This window comes from Mus pahari, chromosome 2 (genome assembly GCF_900095145.1).
Source record: "Mus pahari chromosome 2, PAHARI_EIJ_v1.1, whole genome shotgun sequence".
NCBI classification, from domain to species: Eukaryota; Metazoa; Chordata; class Mammalia; order Rodentia; family Muridae; genus Mus; species Mus pahari.
This window is the reverse complement of record NC_034591.1, coordinates 9,761,932-9,780,287: the sequence shown is the minus strand read 5'-3', so window position 1 is coordinate 9,780,287 and position 18,356 is coordinate 9,761,932. Positions and strand designations below refer to the sequence as shown.

The following is an 18,356-nucleotide window of genomic DNA, read 5'->3' as shown; positions in this document are numbered from 1 at the left end:
TCTCTCTCTCTCTCTCTCTCTCTCTCTCTCTCTCTCTCTCTCTCTCTTCTTCCCTTCCTTCGCGCGTCCTTTCCCTCCTTTGTGCGCGTCCTTTCCCTCCTTTGTTTCTCCCACCGTGTTTCTGCTGCCGTTAGTTTTTGTACTTACTCTTGAGAAGTGGTTTGCAGTTTCATCTCACTTTCTAAAATACTTACTGAATATGAAACTGAAAATATCAGCCTTTAAGTTCAAATACAGCTAGCATTATTCAGTATGTCTCCCTTTGAAATTGTCTGAACATATTTTTTTAATACTTCCCATTACAGTTCAGGGTTATTAATTCAAGGAGAGACGCTTCATTTTGTATCTTAGAAGCTAAATTTCAAATCAATTCAGTGTATATTTTGAATAAAAATTTAAAACTTTTTTTGTAGTTTCTAAATGGGAAGCTGGCACAGAAAGCGTCTACACTGTTGCTTGCAGTAGGTCACGTATCCCACAGATTTTCACAATGAACATTATTGAAAATAAGCATCTCTGATACCTGATCACTTGTAAATCTTGGAAGTTGAACAACTGAAATGACGGTGCGACTGAAACATGTTTAAAAAATATTGGTTGACTGTATAACAGCCATTATAAGAATTTTATACATAAACGACTAACGTTATTCATATCATTAGGCAAACCATGATTCATGAAGTTCTGCTGTCTTTTCTCCTTATAAACATGGAAAACTTAAGTTATTCCATATCCACAGAGCTACTCCTAGGGATGGAAATGGAGATAAAAAGTATCCTTTGATATTGTCCAGGAAGTTGGAAACACATTTAATCATGTTCACGTGCCCCTGTTTCCATACATATTGTCTTCATGAATGAAAATTTTCGGATATTTGAATGATCAACTTGCTCTGTTTTTATGCAACACTACCATTAACTGGCAGGTGCTTCCTATACTCACTAACCATTCACTCTGGCATCAGAGAAACAGAATCAGTGAACCCTTTGGGGTACAGAATTGAGACTATGCTTTAAAATAACAAATGAGAGTGCTGTTAATTTAATAAAACGACAGTGAGGAACTTTTCTAATATAAATTGTATACTATGGCTTATATAATATAGTACTTGCCTTTATCTTATTTTTTTTTCTGTTTTTGCTTTTGCTTTTTTGAGGCAAGGTTTTTCTGCATAGCCCTGACTATCCTAGAACTAACTCTGTTTAGACCAGTCTAACGTCAAACTTCCTGCCCTGCTATAATTTTCCTTTTAAGATGTCTTCTTTTTCTGTGAAACATTTAATTCAGAGCTGATTTGGGAAGACAAAAACCCTAAATACAATTTAAATTAGCACTACAATCTTGTAATGCATAGTAGAATAAAGTTTGATTAAGATACCTTAAATAAAATAAAGTCAATTTATTTTATCTTGAATAAATCTAATTATAATTTTAGCTGCATTCAGGTGACTAGAATGAACCACGATTATGTCAAGTACACTTTTGGTTTTTCACTAAGACTTTCATTCAATAAAGATTTTTATCAGTAAAAGATAGATGATAACAAGATCATATTAATTGAGATAATATTACAGTTTCACTTTCATGGGTTGCTCCTAATTTTTTCAATATTAATTTGACTTGAGTTTGGAGAAATATTATCTCTCATGTTTTGCTGACAATATCCTTGAATTACAGTGTCAGACATGTATTTCTGACAACTGATAATCAGAGAGAAAAAAAAAATCCAGGGGGAAAAAAAAAAAAAGAGACTGCTTGGCAGCGTGCCAGCAGATAGGAAACTGCTTCTTGAAATAGCTATAATAAATACTTTGTTAATCAAGATGTTATCCTTAGATAAAATCCATAATTATTTACATCTGAGAGAGATTCTCATATACCTCAAGCTGAGTGAAGAAGGTGCTAAGGCAAACAGCCTTGACCTTCTGGTCCTCATGTGCCTCCCATACATCCAAACGTTGTGATGTGATGACAGTTTTGGCAACCAGACCATTTATACTGCATATATGTTGTTCTACAAGTTGAACCCAGACCATCATACATGCTGGGGAAGCATTGTACCACATTACCATCTTGTAATGTATAATATATAAATGTATAAAGTTCAACTCAAAGGAAACAAAGTAGTACATTTCCAGCAGGAGTGATAAATTAATAATAGCAAATAAGTGTGTATGGTAATACTACACCAAACACTGAATATTGCATTTCAGATTGTCTACATTTATTCAATGGTTGTAAAGAGGAAGCTAAAATAATATTTGATAAATGCATGTATAGAACCAGGAGATTTAACATCGTTTTAAAATTTCCAAATGATCATTGTTAATCACTGCTTTTCTGTAGTTGGTTCCAATAGATTGCAGAGCTGGGCAAGAATATACAATTGCCTACTACTATTATTTTTGCTAAATGGAAATAGCATTAGACTGGCTCCTTGAGATTTATCACTATAACTATAGATTAATGGGCCTTTCAACCCTCTTCCAAAAAAGTTTAGTTATGGTAGATGGTTAATTAATACAAAGACCCATAACAGGTCAAGACACAGAGAGTAGGAGACTGAAGAATGATTATCCCTTGGTAGGACAAATATTTCTCATCCCCATCTCCCAACATTCAGAAATCATTGCTGAAGAGAGGGCATGGAGCATATAACAGCCAGAGACGGTGGCTGACTCCAGGAAGCCAGTATCTTCTGGACATGGTAGAGCAGCTATACAGATGTACTCACAGTTGCTGTGACAATATGAATAGAGCCTGTGTGATTCAAGCCAGACCAAGTTTCCACACAGAGAGGGACATGGGCATGAAATTTCATACACAATCAGAGAGCTATTGGCAGTATAAGGAGCATCAGTTTTCTCTAAGAGTTGTAGCCCAGTGGAAGGGCACACATCCAAGAATATTTGTGCAGCACAAATTGGTCTTGATGGTGTTAAAAAGAGGATACAAAATTGGGTGAATAGGGAAGGGGATCTGAGAAGAGATGTAAGAGGAGCAGATACAATCAAAACTCATTATCCAAGACTGTCAAGTAGTAACATTTTTTAATACAATTTTATTTCCAGATATTTCTAAAGTTGCTGAAGTTTGATCACATATAAACTTGTCATTGACTACAAGGCAATCTCCCTTTCAGATGAGCTTGGGGAAAATGTAGTTTCTCCTACTTCACAATTCTTCCCAGATACTGATACACTGGCTATTTAATAAATATTGCTAAACAGGATGGGAAAGACGCAAGGCAGAGATTTCTGTCTATTTTGTTTGCTGCAGTAATACCACAACTTGAAGACGATCTGAAATGTAATGTGCTTAAACAAATATATATATGAATATGTGTAACAATGGGCATGGGAAAATTCTGCTCTCTTTTTACTGGATGGCAAGAAACTTTCAATGTTTCTTTTTAGTCCTTCTTATTGCTGTTTTGAGAGAGTTTCTCACTCTGTAGCCCAGGCTGGCCACAACTCATGTTCTTCCATTTTTCTTCAAATTTGAATCAAGATGACAATGTTCATTTCTCCTATTTTGTGCTAAACCAATTAATTTTCAATAAATAAGATGAGTAAAAAAGATGATACACCTATCTTTCAAGATATGAACAAAAATGCAATTTATTTTCCTGTTATAATGCACTATGCTCCCACCCTGGGCTTGAGACAGCATAAGCTCTGACAGGCGACTGACCAGTCAGAGTTCAGGAAGAATAAACAATGAATATGGGCACATAGTCATAACTTAAATCAATTGATGCCCAGGGAAACATGAAAATTTATAAAAAGTGAAAGACATATTCTCGAAACCCTCAATTATTATGAATTATTATAAATTGTATTAAATGGCATGAGAAACTGGATGATTGAAATGTACTAGAGATAAATAAGACACAGGAAATTGAGAGTCAAATGAGGTAAGGGGGTCTTGAATAGGAAGCCCTTGCTATTCTTCTGTTTTTGGATATTATAAAAAAAATATGATTGTGTTTAACCATTTGCTTGGTATATTTTTACACATTGGTGTATCGTTAAAGGTACTTAATATTCCTACATGTTAAAATTTACTTAAGGGCTGGAGAGATGGCTCAGCAGGTAAGAGCACTGACTGCTCTTCCGAAGGTCCTGAGATCAAATCCCAGCAATCACATGGTGGCTCACAACCACCCATGATGAGATCCGCCACCCTCTTCTGGCAAGTCTGAAGACAACTACAGTGAACTTATGTATAATAATAAATAAATCTTTAAAAAGTTACATAATAATTGACAGCGGAGGCAATCCTGAAGTCCTACGCCTTGTTGAGAAGCCAATTGTTGGTTGTTGGAGGAGGGACATTTATACTTTTTCAGAGATGTTGTCCTTGAAGGCTACTCATGTTCTAGTAGCTGGTCCTACCTACATGAACACACAGGCAGCACTATTTGTTCTCAGTTTCATGCAGAAAGCAAGCATGTGAAGTTGGGAGAGAAGTAGTAGAGGGATAGGAAAGAAATTCTAGGAAAGAGAATGTGGGTGTGATATTGATCAAAACATAACACCCTCAAATGATACATAATCCCATGGGAATTTATAAAGGTTAAACATATTGTTACTTAATTGCCAAGTTTATGAAAACTTGCAAAGCTTGACATTATTATCTATCCAAGACATGATGCTCTAGTACCATATGGAAACACTTCATGGTACAGGAGAAAAAAAATGAGAATGAAAACTAATATTTCACATCAAAGTTCAACTTCTTGTACAGAGAACTAAAAAGAAGTTTTTTACTTTCTTGGTGAGTGGTCACTTTAGTGAGTAAAGTCTACAGTGATTATTGAGAACTGATAGTGAATCCAAATTGATATCATTTCACAAAAGCTTTCTTGACAGTCATCAATCATTTAATGACGTCTGTCATTCACATTTTGTTTCTTCAGAACTTGCTTCATTAACAATGTTACATCTCTAATGACTAGTCTGTAGAAAGTACATTTAACACAAAAACTGGACTTTTCTACTTGCTTGGAACAAAATAAAAATAATAACAACTATTGTTATGTTACACCAAAACTTAGAGTAAATAATAATAACTGGCAGATATAAAACAATAAAAATACATTCCTAAAGATTTGCTCTATAGGAAGCATTTTAAATGTTCTTATAAATTAATTGTTGGGGAGAATTAAAACATTAACACAGTAGTTATCTACTTGAGTACTACCATTAGCAAGAAGAACACATTAAAGTAACTAAAATTAATAATGTACAAAAGATTTACCTATATTGAAAGAAGTTTGAGTCACTGCATTGTAGAAATGTACATTTTCTGTTTCTTAACTGAAAACAGGAAGCTATGGAACTAGAAAGCACGCAGTTCTAAAGCTGATCTGTTCAAGTGGGAAACGTAGAGTCTGCTGCCACAGTCTTCTCAAGAACAAGTAAGATGGGCTTTTATTTCGCTCTCTTATATTTTTAAGAAAGACATGCATGCCTGTGTCCTTTATCAGGTATCTTGCTTAATTTTTTTTTATAACCTTTTACAATTTGTAATATTTAACTACTTAATACTGGTACTATCTACCAAATTATTAATTGCATTTTCAGTATACTTGATCACAAGGAAGAATGTGGATAATGAATTCATATCAATATAAAGCTACATAATCATATCTATGATATTTATCTTGACATATTTAAACAAATTAAGATCCCAATCAAAATTGTGTATTTCTTATGTTATCTTCTCAAACAAACATTTTGTAGTTTCTTAACATTCAATTATATATTAAATGTTTATTTCAATAAAATAAAAGTATTATGTTGATGGCTTGATCTGATATACCTGAGGATTTCTCTCATCATATTGCATACCTCCTCTCACCTAGCCCAATGGAAAAATGATAAAATATGGTTTTAGAATATGTGTATAATATGTGTAGATCAAATGTAGTAAAATTTTCAAGTAATTCCTGGGTTGCTTGATATTGGATTTTGGCGATATTGCTAAGTTATCCAACAGCATCTCTGGCAATCCTTTCCTTTTTTCTTGGTCATTCAATCTCCCCCCAACCCCCAGTGAGAAAGATCTTGGCATCATGTTTACATCTTAGTTCGTCTAGTGTCCCTACTCTGTCTCCACTACATTCTCTGTATCCCAAGAGTCTTTCCTTCATTTATTTGCCTGCTGTAATTCCTCAGCTCCAGCTTTCTGGTGCTAAGTAGAAAACAATTTGTTGGAGACCAAGGTAAAGAAATTTATATTTTTCCAACTTGTTTTCATGGTTAATATTTGCAGCAGTTCTCAACCTGTAGAGATGGGTCATTTAAGACCATCAGAAAACACAGATGCTTACATTACAATTCATAGCAGCAGCAAGATTACAGTTATGAAGTATAAGTGACAAAAAATTTTATGGTTGGGGGATTATCACAACATTAGGAACTGTATTAAAGGGTTGCAGCATTAGGAAGTTTGAGAACCACTACCGGAATAAGTAATATTTAATGAGTCTCTGTTTGTTAAGACTGGGATTTCTTTCATCACAGATTAATATTCTCATCTTATTATTTCGTCCTGGAATTAGTCAGTATCCTAATATAGCACCATTGAAATCAGGCTTTGGTGGTTTTATACTTAAGGCCAGTGGCTGTTACTAGTCATATGCAATTAAATGAATGAAACTTCTCAAGGTTGACCAAAGCAATTGTCAATGACTTGTTGGAGACCCGTAGCTATGCCTACAAAAGTACCCACTGATGGGGAATGATGTGGTCTCCTTCAAGAAGTACATTAATAAAGGCATCATATGATCAGAACTACATAGTCAATATCTATAATTCTGAATAATAGTAGAGATTTCTGGCAATACATTTAAATGCTTAAAATATTTGAAAATACATATATAATCATTCTAAAATGTGGAACTTCTCAAAAGGCATTTTTGTTTTCATACACAGACTGCCCCACCCTGCAGAACAGGCCCAGAATGGTGAAAGCTGAAAAATTTGAATGATTTGAATATTGACTTTCTCAGACTTTTGGGGGCAGGGATATTTATTCTGTACATATGTTTGGAATGTCAGTTTTCTTATAATTTCAAACTGCCGAGGGTTTTATTTTTAAAATCTGGCTTTTTATTTTTTTGTACAAACACATCAAATTGAAGAATTTAAAATTTGTGTTTATTAATCATTTACATACAAAATAAAGACAACCCAAACCCACAAACGACCGTTCCGTTCATCTTGTTTGCGGTGTTACTTTGCCTATGGGCCTGTCCTTTTCAGAAATAGAACACACTTAATCCATTCTGGCAAAACTAATTTGTCCACTCTGAGTCAGAAAGAGAGAGAGAGAGGAGAGAGAGAGAGAGAGAGAGAGAGAGAGAGAGAGAGAGAGAGACAGACAGACAGACAGACAGACAGACAGACAGACAGACAGACAGACAGACATTGGTTAGCAACTAACACTTGTAACTAACAATTCTATTCTCTCACAGACTCCAACCTCTCCCAACCAGCTACCCACTACCACTTCTCCAAGAAAGCAACTCCCACAGAGTGATGGCTCGGTAGGGAACATAACATCCAACACCCTATTATCCGGTGCCACAATGAGCTTTGTTGACAGGGGTATCTTCAGCATCCATCTGAAGAAGCAGTTTCAGGCTTTAGTCTTACATTTGGGCCAATCAACAAACATGCATCTTCATCTTTTATCTCTTATTTCTATATCTTCGTACCTCACCTTTTCAACTAGTCCAAACCACCTTACTTTATTGCTTAGGAGGGGAAATATGTCTACTTATTTTACACTACTTATTTTATACTACTTCTGAGCCTAAAATGAACACTTCAGATCTTAGTGCCCCACCCCCCAAAAATAGGGAAGCTGAAAATTGCACTTAAAATCAGTAATAGTTGTCAAGTAAGTAAACAGATAAGATTTTAATAAGATTGGTGTTTGTTTGAGTTTGTGTATGATCTTCTAAACGTATAGTAAAGAACCAGGAGTGGTATTCTACTCCAGCCTGGGCCTTAGTGAGTCTCAGGCCAGCCTGGATTATATGGCCCTTCTGCAGGACCCTGCCTCAAAAAAACAAAAAACAAAAACAAAACAAAACAAAACAAAAAAACCAACAACAACAAAAAACTTTATTTAAAAAAAAAAGTAACCAAAACTGTTTCCTAACCTTTATTTCTTGGATGTTATGAATACTCGACCCTGTGCTCAACCAAGGAATCTAGAAAAATAATATAAACAAACAAAATGCTTGCCAGAGCTTCTCATTCCAAATCCAACTATGTGCATTTCTGATTTTATATGTGTGTGTGTGTGTGTATGTGTGTATACACACACACATACATATTATATATATATATATATATATATATATATATATATATATATATGCACATATAATTGACATCCAGGAGATTTGGTGAAATTGGTCTAATTCTTCCCTTTAGTTTTCTTGAATGCAACTAAAATTCAGAGGGAAAGAAAAAGTTCCTTTGGTTCATTCCATAATTCTTTATTGACCCATATATTATGCTATTTCAAGCATAAATCTTCTGAGAAGCTTATAGAATAATTGAAAAGCTCTTTAGGGAAAATTTTGCCCCTCTTGATTGAAATGCCTACAGAGGCACACATAGCTTCCTCTAGATCCCTGCCTCCTTCCTGTGTCTCTGTTTTGTACAGTGACAAGGTTTCTTCCATTACAGCTGAAGAGCTCAAATCACCATCCTTAGAAAGGAACATCACGTAGGTTGAGAATGTCAAATTTGTTCTTGGCTGCCAGTTCTAGCTACTTGTAATGATTTAAAAGATGTTTAGTAATTTAAAAAATAAGCAGATCACAATTGTTTCAATTTAAAATAAGATATCTTGATTTCAAAGAATCCATTAGTTTAGAAGGCAGGACTTCAGAGCCATAAACATGGGCTAGAGGGACAGCTCAAGCTTGAAGCTCTGCGCTCTGCTTCCTAATCTCTGACCCTCTAATTATACCACAGGACAGGATCGAACACGCGAATGACTTCGTCATCCACTCACTCTGATGAGGAATGGATGACACTACACTTTGCACAATGTCACAAACTATTTAAATAGACTGTTATTTTCAGAGTGCAAATGGGATTGCATTAACTACCGTGAGAAGACTGAAATGATAGAACTTCAGTTTAACACATAAAAATATTGTCATTACTTTTGCAGCAAGTGAGGCGAGAAGAGGGATTTGCTAGTTTGTTGGATATTCATATTCCTGGTCAGTTTACTCTCCAGATCAAATAAATTACATTGAGTTTTATATAAATTTAATTCTATAGTGTGTAGATGATAAAGACTCTGCAAAATTATTGTTAACTTATATTATCATAACTTATAGGAACCATGCAAGAATATGTTTTATTTTAGAAAATAGAGTTTTGCCATTAATTAGGGTAAAATAAATATGAAAAATGCTGTTATTTTGTTTTTCTTCTGATTAGAAGTCAATAAAGAGTGACTTCTAATCTAGTTACATAGTACTTTAAATAGAAAATATGTATTTGAGCGTTACTCAAGAGAGGACTAAATTTATTTTCATACAAACTTTAAGAGCAAGTCTATGATTAAACTTACAAATAAGTATATAGCAAAAACTAAATATAGTATTAAAATAAAATATGGCTTGAAATGAATCAGAAATTGATTACTGTGATATTTAAAGTCAATGTTGCATCTCAAGTAAGACATGGGATCAACACTCAACTGATTTGATAGAGCGAAAGGTAAGAAGTAGAATTGTTTTTTTTTTTTTTTCCTTTATCTCTTTTTGGGAAATGGCATCTCACTACGTAGCCCTGGGTGAAACTAAAAAAGATCTCCCTATCTCCAGGTGTTGGGGTTAAGAATTCTGTGACACTACTCCTGGACAAGAAGTCGTATTTTAGACTGTGTTCAGAACATTCTAGAAAGACAAGGAAAAAGAACAGCACACTCTGGTGCAAGCCTTTAAGCTAGACTGGGAAACACACACTCAGTATTGAGGTTAAACTAGCTGCTTCCTCAGCCAAATGGGAATGTGAAGAAACTCTCAGTACAGTGACCCTCTGTCACCTCAAGTGACCGGTACCCTCACATATCTGGTATGCGTGAGCGGAGCACATTAGATGTTTTGAATATTCTGAGAATAAACAGAAACACTATAGGAGGGTGAAGGCATGATTTTAATTCATAGCAAATATGCAAAACTGAGTATTTCAGAGCTGGAAATTATTTAAGAAAATGCTACCTTTAGGTTTATTATTTTGTTGAGATGTGATTTTGAATTAAACTGGAAAACTACTTAAAGCATCCCTAGTTTGTTTGCTGTCATAGGCAGTGAGTCTTTATTGTATGAGAGCTCTGGGTGTGGGGGTCAAGTGAGCCACAGATATCAGCATTCCCCTGTCTTACTGTCTCTCTGCGAGAGTCAAAGCAAAGACACTTGTCATTTCCCTTCATTTATGCGAGAATCTTAGAAGATGGTCAACTAGATCAGACAAGGGGGCTAGGAAGGGCTTAGGAATAGGAAAATCATTGCCTACCAGCCCAACCCCATCAATTTATGCTTTCACGTGAACTCTGAGATTATTTGGTAATGTTTTTTTTCCTTCTGGCTTAGTGTGTGTCCAGTCTGGAACTTTGTTATGTTCCCAAATGTCTGTGTTATCATAGCTCTAGCTAGGATGTATTGGTGACAATTTCCTACTGAAAGGGATTAAGGGAGAAAAATAAAAACAAAACCACCACACTCATTTTATGCTGCATCATATAACAATGGCTCAGAACCCAGTTGTTTATGAATGAAATAAAGATACTTTATTTATTACACAGGCACTTGGATATTCACATGCCCAACACAGCTGATACACTTAACAGCTACGGAAACACGCACAGAAGATGTCTGCTTGTAGGCTCAGGAGAGAATTTCCTCTGTGCCAAGGTGAATGAGTGCATTAACAATTTTTCCTTTGCTCTCCTCTAAGCATTTCCAAATGTTACACGTCAAATAATAGTCAACAGAAACTGATCTACATTCCAGTGGGTCTGCTAACTTGGATTGTGAGCAATGGAAACTTTTATCACAATGCAACATATTTTATAGTCATGCTTGAACAGATGAGGTTAGTAGCATGCATTCCATTCTGCAATATGAATACTGTTAAACTATTTTTTCCAACAAATGTCAAAAGACGCCCAGTGCATAGAAAAATACAAATCACTGTAGTCAATATAATATGGGACTGATCTTGGGACTTACACGGTGATGATGAAATCCTAAAATGCCATGCCCACAAAAGCACATTAAAAAGGGGATTAAACATATTTCATTAGACAATCTCTAAGAATTAGGGATGAGAGCTTTAAATGTGGGGGCACGTTCTTGCTGTGTGCTTTGAACAGGGCCTTTCTGCTCACCTCCTTCTGGTTTGACTGGTCCATCGGACATCACCTTCCTGAGGGCTAGCTGGCTTTGGTCTTGGTTGCCATTGGCTGGTGGAGGCAGATTATCAGACTGAGTTCTTTGAATGGGGAGGACGCCTGCTATGCTGTGCCTGTGCTGCTTCCTGGCATGATTACACTGACCGCTTTTATGTGCTGCTGTGGCGGTGTGGGTGAAATGGAAACCCAGAGTGTATCCTCAGATGGAACCAGCTTAAATGTTATTCATGCAAACAGAAGTGTGCTTTTGTTCTCTTTAAACTGTGTTGTCAGATGCCAAAATGATACCACATGCACAGCACTGAAGGGGATTAAAACTGGCTGTTTCCTGGGAATGAGGACTAGCAGGATGAAGAAAATGACACACTATCTCCACGGCCTGGCTGACGCCTCTTGGAATTGACAATGTGCCTGTAGCCAGGTTTTTACAGAATTATATTGGAAAATTTCATGAATGAAAACTCGTCGGTTAAGATGAGTCAAAGGCTAGACTTTAATTGACTAAAACTAGTAGACATGACACTTCTTGACATTGAAAACATTCCACTGATTAAAAAATAATAATAATTTGTAAACTTCTGTACAAAGTGCGATCCAACAGAGTGGACCCGACAATGATCCTCACTGAGATTACATTGCCTTAAAACATCAGCGAATATGCATAGGAAAAATATGTGGTTTTGAGAATACGAATTTCTGCACGTTCTTCAGGAGAAACACATGGAAACCTCCTTTCTGCACGTATTCTTTTTGAAACATTGCCTCAGATGGCTTCTCACCCTAGGTTCTAGAATTTACTGTTGGTCTCACTAAGCTTCTGCTCGAACGTTGAATGTTTCCAAGTCCAAGTATCTCATTGCTAACCTGATGTAAGTGTGTGTGTGTGTGTGTGTGTGTGTGTGTCCATGGTTGCTTTACTGGGGATAACGCTAGAAAACTGGCAGTCCCTTGTGCTTATAATTCCTGTGTTCTAACGGAGAAGGAAGTGCACACAAAAGACACACAACACCGCTTTGCCTGCAAACTTGACAGACACGGCTATCAAATACTATGAGCCAGGTTGGATGGATGGTGGAAACAAAGGAGAAACAGCCAGTTTTATTGCAGTCTATGTAAATTAAAAACAAAAACAAAAACAAAAACAAAAACGAGAGGAACTAAAAGAAGAGCATATTTATGTGTCGATACTGTTCTTACTCAGACAAAAGGACAGAACAGAGTGAGCAGGGGATGCCAAAAAACAGAAAGCAAATGGGGAAAGACTGCGGGAGAGGGAGGCAACAGATGAACATTAAGCTGCCATGCTGAGGAATTTATTTGCGTCTTTTACTTGGTTGAATGCGGAGTTGCTGCACAGCGGCTTCAGCTGCGGCTATGGCCGCCCCTGCATCTTCCAGGTGGGTCTGGGCAACGCTGGTTTTGCTTTGACTGCGAGATGGTCCATGAGATCGGAGATGGCCTTCGGATGATGATTTTGAGCTACCAGGACTACTGTGGGATTTCTCAATGGTGGGAACCTGCATATCTGGTTACAAAGGAATTAAAAAAAAAAAAAAAAAAAAAGGAGTTAAAGTTGCTGCCCAGTGCCTTGCTGTGAAAGTCTAGTCTACGTAATTGGAAACAGTCTTTTACATTAATGCTGTCTTTATGTGCCATTTGTGCCACTCCACACACTAGAGTAATGGTATTAAGCATTTAGAAAACAAGACAGGAAGGGAAGTACAGGGAGGCCAGTCTGGAGAAGAAACTTCCTCATTAAGAAGGATGAGCTCTCTGGTGGCAGAACAGACCATGGACATCATCATGGCCCTGGGCAGCAGCTGAGGCCACGGACACCAACATCGCCCCAGTGGTAGCATGGACTAAGGATCTCAACATGGCCTGCATCACCACAGATGACGGAGGTTACGCTGAGGTCCCTGTTTCATGCTGCTGCTGGAGGCTGTGTGGGGTGTGGGTGTCCTTTGTGCTGTCCCCAGAAACCACGTGGAAGTCCATGATTCAGGCTGCCACTGACAGTAAAGGGCAAGGGATGTCTCTTGCAGTGCTAATTGACCAATGTAGACTCCCAGTTGAGAATGAGAGACATAGAAGGTTTTTGTGATACGACGCACCAAACAAGAAACAGTCTACATAGGAAACCATTGAAGAGAACGCTTAAAAAAATTGTGTTAGGGATGCTAAAGTGTAGCACTTCACATTAGATGGCTTNTGGGGGGGGGGGTGTAGGAGTGGGAGGATGCTGTTTTTTTAAGAAACTGACCATTGGGAATTTGATTGTGATTCAATAAGTATATGGGCAGCACAAATAGGACCTGGTATATCTTTTCCTTCCCTCNTTCCTTCCTTCCTTCCTTCCTTCCTTCCTTCCTTCCTTCCTTCCTTCCTTCCTTCCTCCTTCCTTCCCTCCCTCCCTCCCTCCCTTCCTTCCTTCCTTCCTTTCTTAATTTTCATCTTTCTTCTTTTTTTGTGGGAGTGTACAAGGGGCTGGACCTGGGAAGACTGGAAGTGGGAAGGGGTATATTATGTGAAATTCCCAAATAATCAATAACAAATTGTTAAGAAAAGAAGAAAGGAAAATGAGTTCTTAGAAGCTTCAGGTAACAGTTGTCTCAGCCCCATCTTCCCTACCACCTCTGCTTATTCTAGTAGAGGCTAGTAAACCACACTATGTCTACTGAGCTATGGGACATGCTTAAGTAAAAACAGAGTGGATTCTGGGTTAGCAGTAGAACTTATTAGAATCTAAGTAATGCTATAGAATCATTGTCTCAGGAAACTGAGACTGTAGATGGTGAGAAATACACACACACACACACACACACACACACACACACACAAAGAAAGAGAGAGACATAAACACAGAGACAGTGAGACAGAGAAATCTGGATGTCAGTTATCTTTCAGAATGTTTAGCATGGGGAAGTTTAAATGGCTAGGTGGAATTTTAACCCAATCTACAATACATCCTCAGAAACCATCTTCAGTACTTTTTTTGTGGTCAGACTATTAGAGGTGACCCTAGTTTTTCTCCCTCCAGAACACTGTAACACAGTCTGCCTGTTTCTGATGCACACGGGAGTACTTTCAGAAGGCAACAGTGCTCACTAATCATCTTTAATACTTACAAATATTAATGTATCCTGTCACCAGACGTTTATCTCATACAGGTTTGTGAATTTATCCGTTATGGGGAGGGTAAGTTATCTTGTAGAACAGTAATTTAAAATGTTAAAGGGGGAGCTCATTATAGAAATGCGGTGCATATTGCTAAACACCATGTGGATGTGTAACACTATTATTAGTTGGGAATCCAACATTTAGGAAATACTTGAAGATTTTGAGTTGCTGTCTGTTTTGGTAATGTGGGGAAAATGTTCTTCAAAGGGTAAGTAAAAACAGGATGCAAAATTTTAGTTATAGCCTGACTATATGAGAATTCAGAGATTGAAAAAAATTAAAAAGAATATACTTAATAGTAACGATGGCTGTGTTTCTAGTAAATGTAGCAGAAGGAACTTTATACTCCTTTTGAGATAGCTCAGTGAATTCTCTGAAATTCTATTGTTATGCGTTTCATGAAATAGAATTACCTTATGTAGGCCAATATGATTTTTACAAAATAAAGAAATGAAGATGGCAAGACTAACACCTAAGTATGTGCTGATATGTGCCCAACGCCCCTTTCTTCCTAATCCAGAGCACCCTTTTCATTCGATCACACTAATTTTTCCAACAGAACCCAACTTTACGGTATATATTAAACACAGAGGCACTCACGTTCGAGAAGCTACTGACTGAACAAATAGAAAAAACAATGGTGTTCTACGTGAACTATCTCCTACCCTTGGATGGGTCAGGGAAGATGCCGTGGCTTCTGCTTTTGATCACAGAGGGCTTTGGGGACTGCTGGCTGTTTTGACTGGAGTGGGCCTTGCCATGGTCAATGCTCTCAGTCTGTTCTTTCAGCGGATACCACCGAGGAGTGTTGTCCAGATGAGACGTGCTAGACAAATCAATCAATACCTAGAAAAGGAGAATGAAGAGGCAAAACAGGTGGACTTAGCTATAAGTGGTTTATTAGTTTTTCTGTGAGCTCAAACTTAAATAAGGATGTGACCAGATGATTAAACATGGCCTCAAGAATGGCGACGCCAGCTTCCTCAGCTCTGGTTGATTTTCTACTTTCTATTTGTCTATTTTTCTTCAGTCACAATACTGAGAATTGTGCTTTGTGAATCCAAGATGCTTAATACATTTGTGATTAAACTGAACTCTATACTGTGTTTGACCATTCCCTAATTTACTTGAGTAGCATGAAAAAAAGATCACAGTCATAAGTCAGACTTTTCTTTATGAGACACAAGTTCCTCTGGGTTGTTCTATTAAATAATTTTTACTTCAGAAGACATATATGATTTTAATCAAACAACGGACAAAATAATGAAAAGAATGACTAATTTGAAATTGCTAGCTTATTCCTTCATTTTAAAACACACTTTAATATTTTACATAGAGATGTGACTGCAAGCTGATGATGAGAAAACATTGTATAGTGGTTTATCTGGCACTTTCCCTTTCTTAATGGTCCAAAATAATATTGAATTTTTACAATCATGGGCATCATAAATTTCATAAACATAATATAGATAAATGATCTAGGTTTATAGAAGCAAAAGAGTAAATTAGGTCTTCACAAAGTCAATATTTTGAAATATGTCAGTAAACCAAACATAAAGTTATATTCTATAGTAATTCTACACAAATCAATGTTAGTGTCATTGGTTGAAATAGGAGAGTGCAATATATAATACATATATCCTAAGTGTATATCTCATATATTTTAAGTATATATAAGCACACCTACACACATATACAAATGTATATAAAATTTAAATAATAAGCATTAGAAAAACCACTTAATTTATAACATTATTGATTTATTGATGGAAACATCTGAAGTTCTGTTCACTCTTCCAATTCTATTTTTAGATAAATTCTGATTTTTCACAAATGTATATAATAATTACTTCTCTGCTATCTAGTTTTAACTTGAAAAATACTCGAAAGTCTTTAGCGTTATGTTTAATTGTGAAGAGCAATGTAAAATGTTACATATTTACATGTACTAAGTGGGAATAATTCAAGGACCTGAAATTTCATTTTAAAAATCCCAGCACATTTTATTCCTTTTGCATTCTCAGATCTCATTTGGAATCACATCATCACTGTTTATTTTCCTACTAAAACCCTATTTAATCTTTACTAAATTGAAAAGTACATCAAGTGGCAGACTGAAAACCACTTCTCCAGGTTCTGTTCACCTATTCAAAAAGTCACTCACAACATAAACTTACCTGTCAAAGACTTTGCTCAGGAATGACTACTGAGAAAACTCAAGACATTTTTCATTATGTTTTAACTTGTCACAGATAGTGGAAATACAAAACAAAACAAAATAAAACAGACAAGCAAACAGACCCAGAAATCTAGTCTTACCTCTCCAAGGAAGTCGTTGGACGAGAATCTATCATAATCCCAAACTGTCACCTCCAACGTCTTCTTCATGAGCTGCATTCGGACACAGCTGTCATCAGCCCATTTCAGCATATACATAGATGATACCTTCAACTCTTTCATTTTATTAGAATACTTGGTATTTTATTTAATACCGTCTGTTAAATATTGTGTAAAATTTTAATGATCAATTTGTATTTCAATCTAGTGTTGATTAGAAGGGACCTCATTATTTTGTGAACAAATTGGTCATACTTATTGTCCTATCTGTAGCCCTCATTTAATAAGAAGCAGTCTACACTCCTTAAATACAGTTATGGATTCATATATTTTTAAAATTAAAAGATATGTACACTAACTTAATTTTGTTTACAATCACTTATTTTTGGACTAAAAGTTTTATGATAATCATCATCACATTATCACCTGTAAATATTAGTTTTCTCCTCTTGAGAAGCTTTAATTTATAAAAATATAGTCCTACATCTTATCTGGGTAGAACAAATACATTTTATTCCTTTTGATGTTCTTTCTGAAAAATAAAAATGTAGCCAATTGAAAATATTGCCTCCCAATTTGTAAATCTGACCCTTGTTTATTACTCATTAATAAGTAGATATTAGTCAAACAAAACTACAGAATATCCAAGATACAGTCCATAGAACTCAAAAATGTCAACAAGCTGAAGGGCCCAAGTGAGGACGCCTCAGTCCCACTTGGGAGGGAGAGAAAAGCAATCACAAGTGGGAAGGGAGGGAGGGACCTGGGAGGGAAAGTGGACAGGGTTTTTTTTTGAGGGGGGGCTAGAGGGGAACCTGATCTGGTATTGGATGAGGGAAAAGAAGTGAAGCCCTTTGGGCCAGCAGAAAGAATGAAAACAGGCAACCTCAGGAGGTAGAAAGTTAGGGGGACTTTCCAGAATGCACCAGAGACCTGGGAAGTGAGAGACTCTCAGGACTCGAAGAGAGGGACCTTAGATGAAATGTCAGACAGCAGGGAGAGGGAACTTATAGAGCCCCCCTCCAGCAGAAAGACAGGACATCAAGTGAAGGATGGGGTTGCCATCCCACAGTCACAACTCTGACCCCTAATTGTTCCAGTCTGAAAGAACTGCAGGGGTGGATATGAAGAGGAGCCTGAGGAAAAGAAGGTCCAGCAACAGGCCCAAAGTAGGATCCAGCTCAAGAGGAAGTCCCAAAGCATGACACTTTTACTGAGTCTATGGTGAGCTCATAAAAAGGAATCTATTATGATGGCCCTCCGAAAGACCTAACAAGCAGCTGAAAGAGTCAGATGCAGATATTTGCACCCAACCAAAGGACAGAAGCTGCTGGCCCCTGTGGTTGAATTAGAGAAAAGCTGGAAGAAGCTGAGAAGGAGGG

General features: G+C 36.7%; 1 protein-coding gene across 1 annotated transcript in view; it reads right to left on the bottom strand.

Annotated features, from left to right (window-relative positions):
- Pclo (piccolo presynaptic cytomatrix protein) overlaps positions 1-18,356 on the bottom strand; it is a 317,165-nt gene that overhangs the window by 44,591 nt on the left and 254,218 nt on the right. Inside the window, exons 19-21 of the mRNA XM_021190148.2 lie at positions 16,957-17,028; positions 15,303-15,483; positions 12,788-12,982 (exon numbers count right to left, since the gene is read on the bottom strand). Of these exons, the coding sequence (XP_021045807.1) occupies positions 12,788-12,982; positions 15,303-15,483; positions 16,957-17,028 (448 nt within the window). The remainder of the gene's footprint in view (positions 1-12,787; positions 12,983-15,302; positions 15,484-16,956; positions 17,029-18,356) is intronic.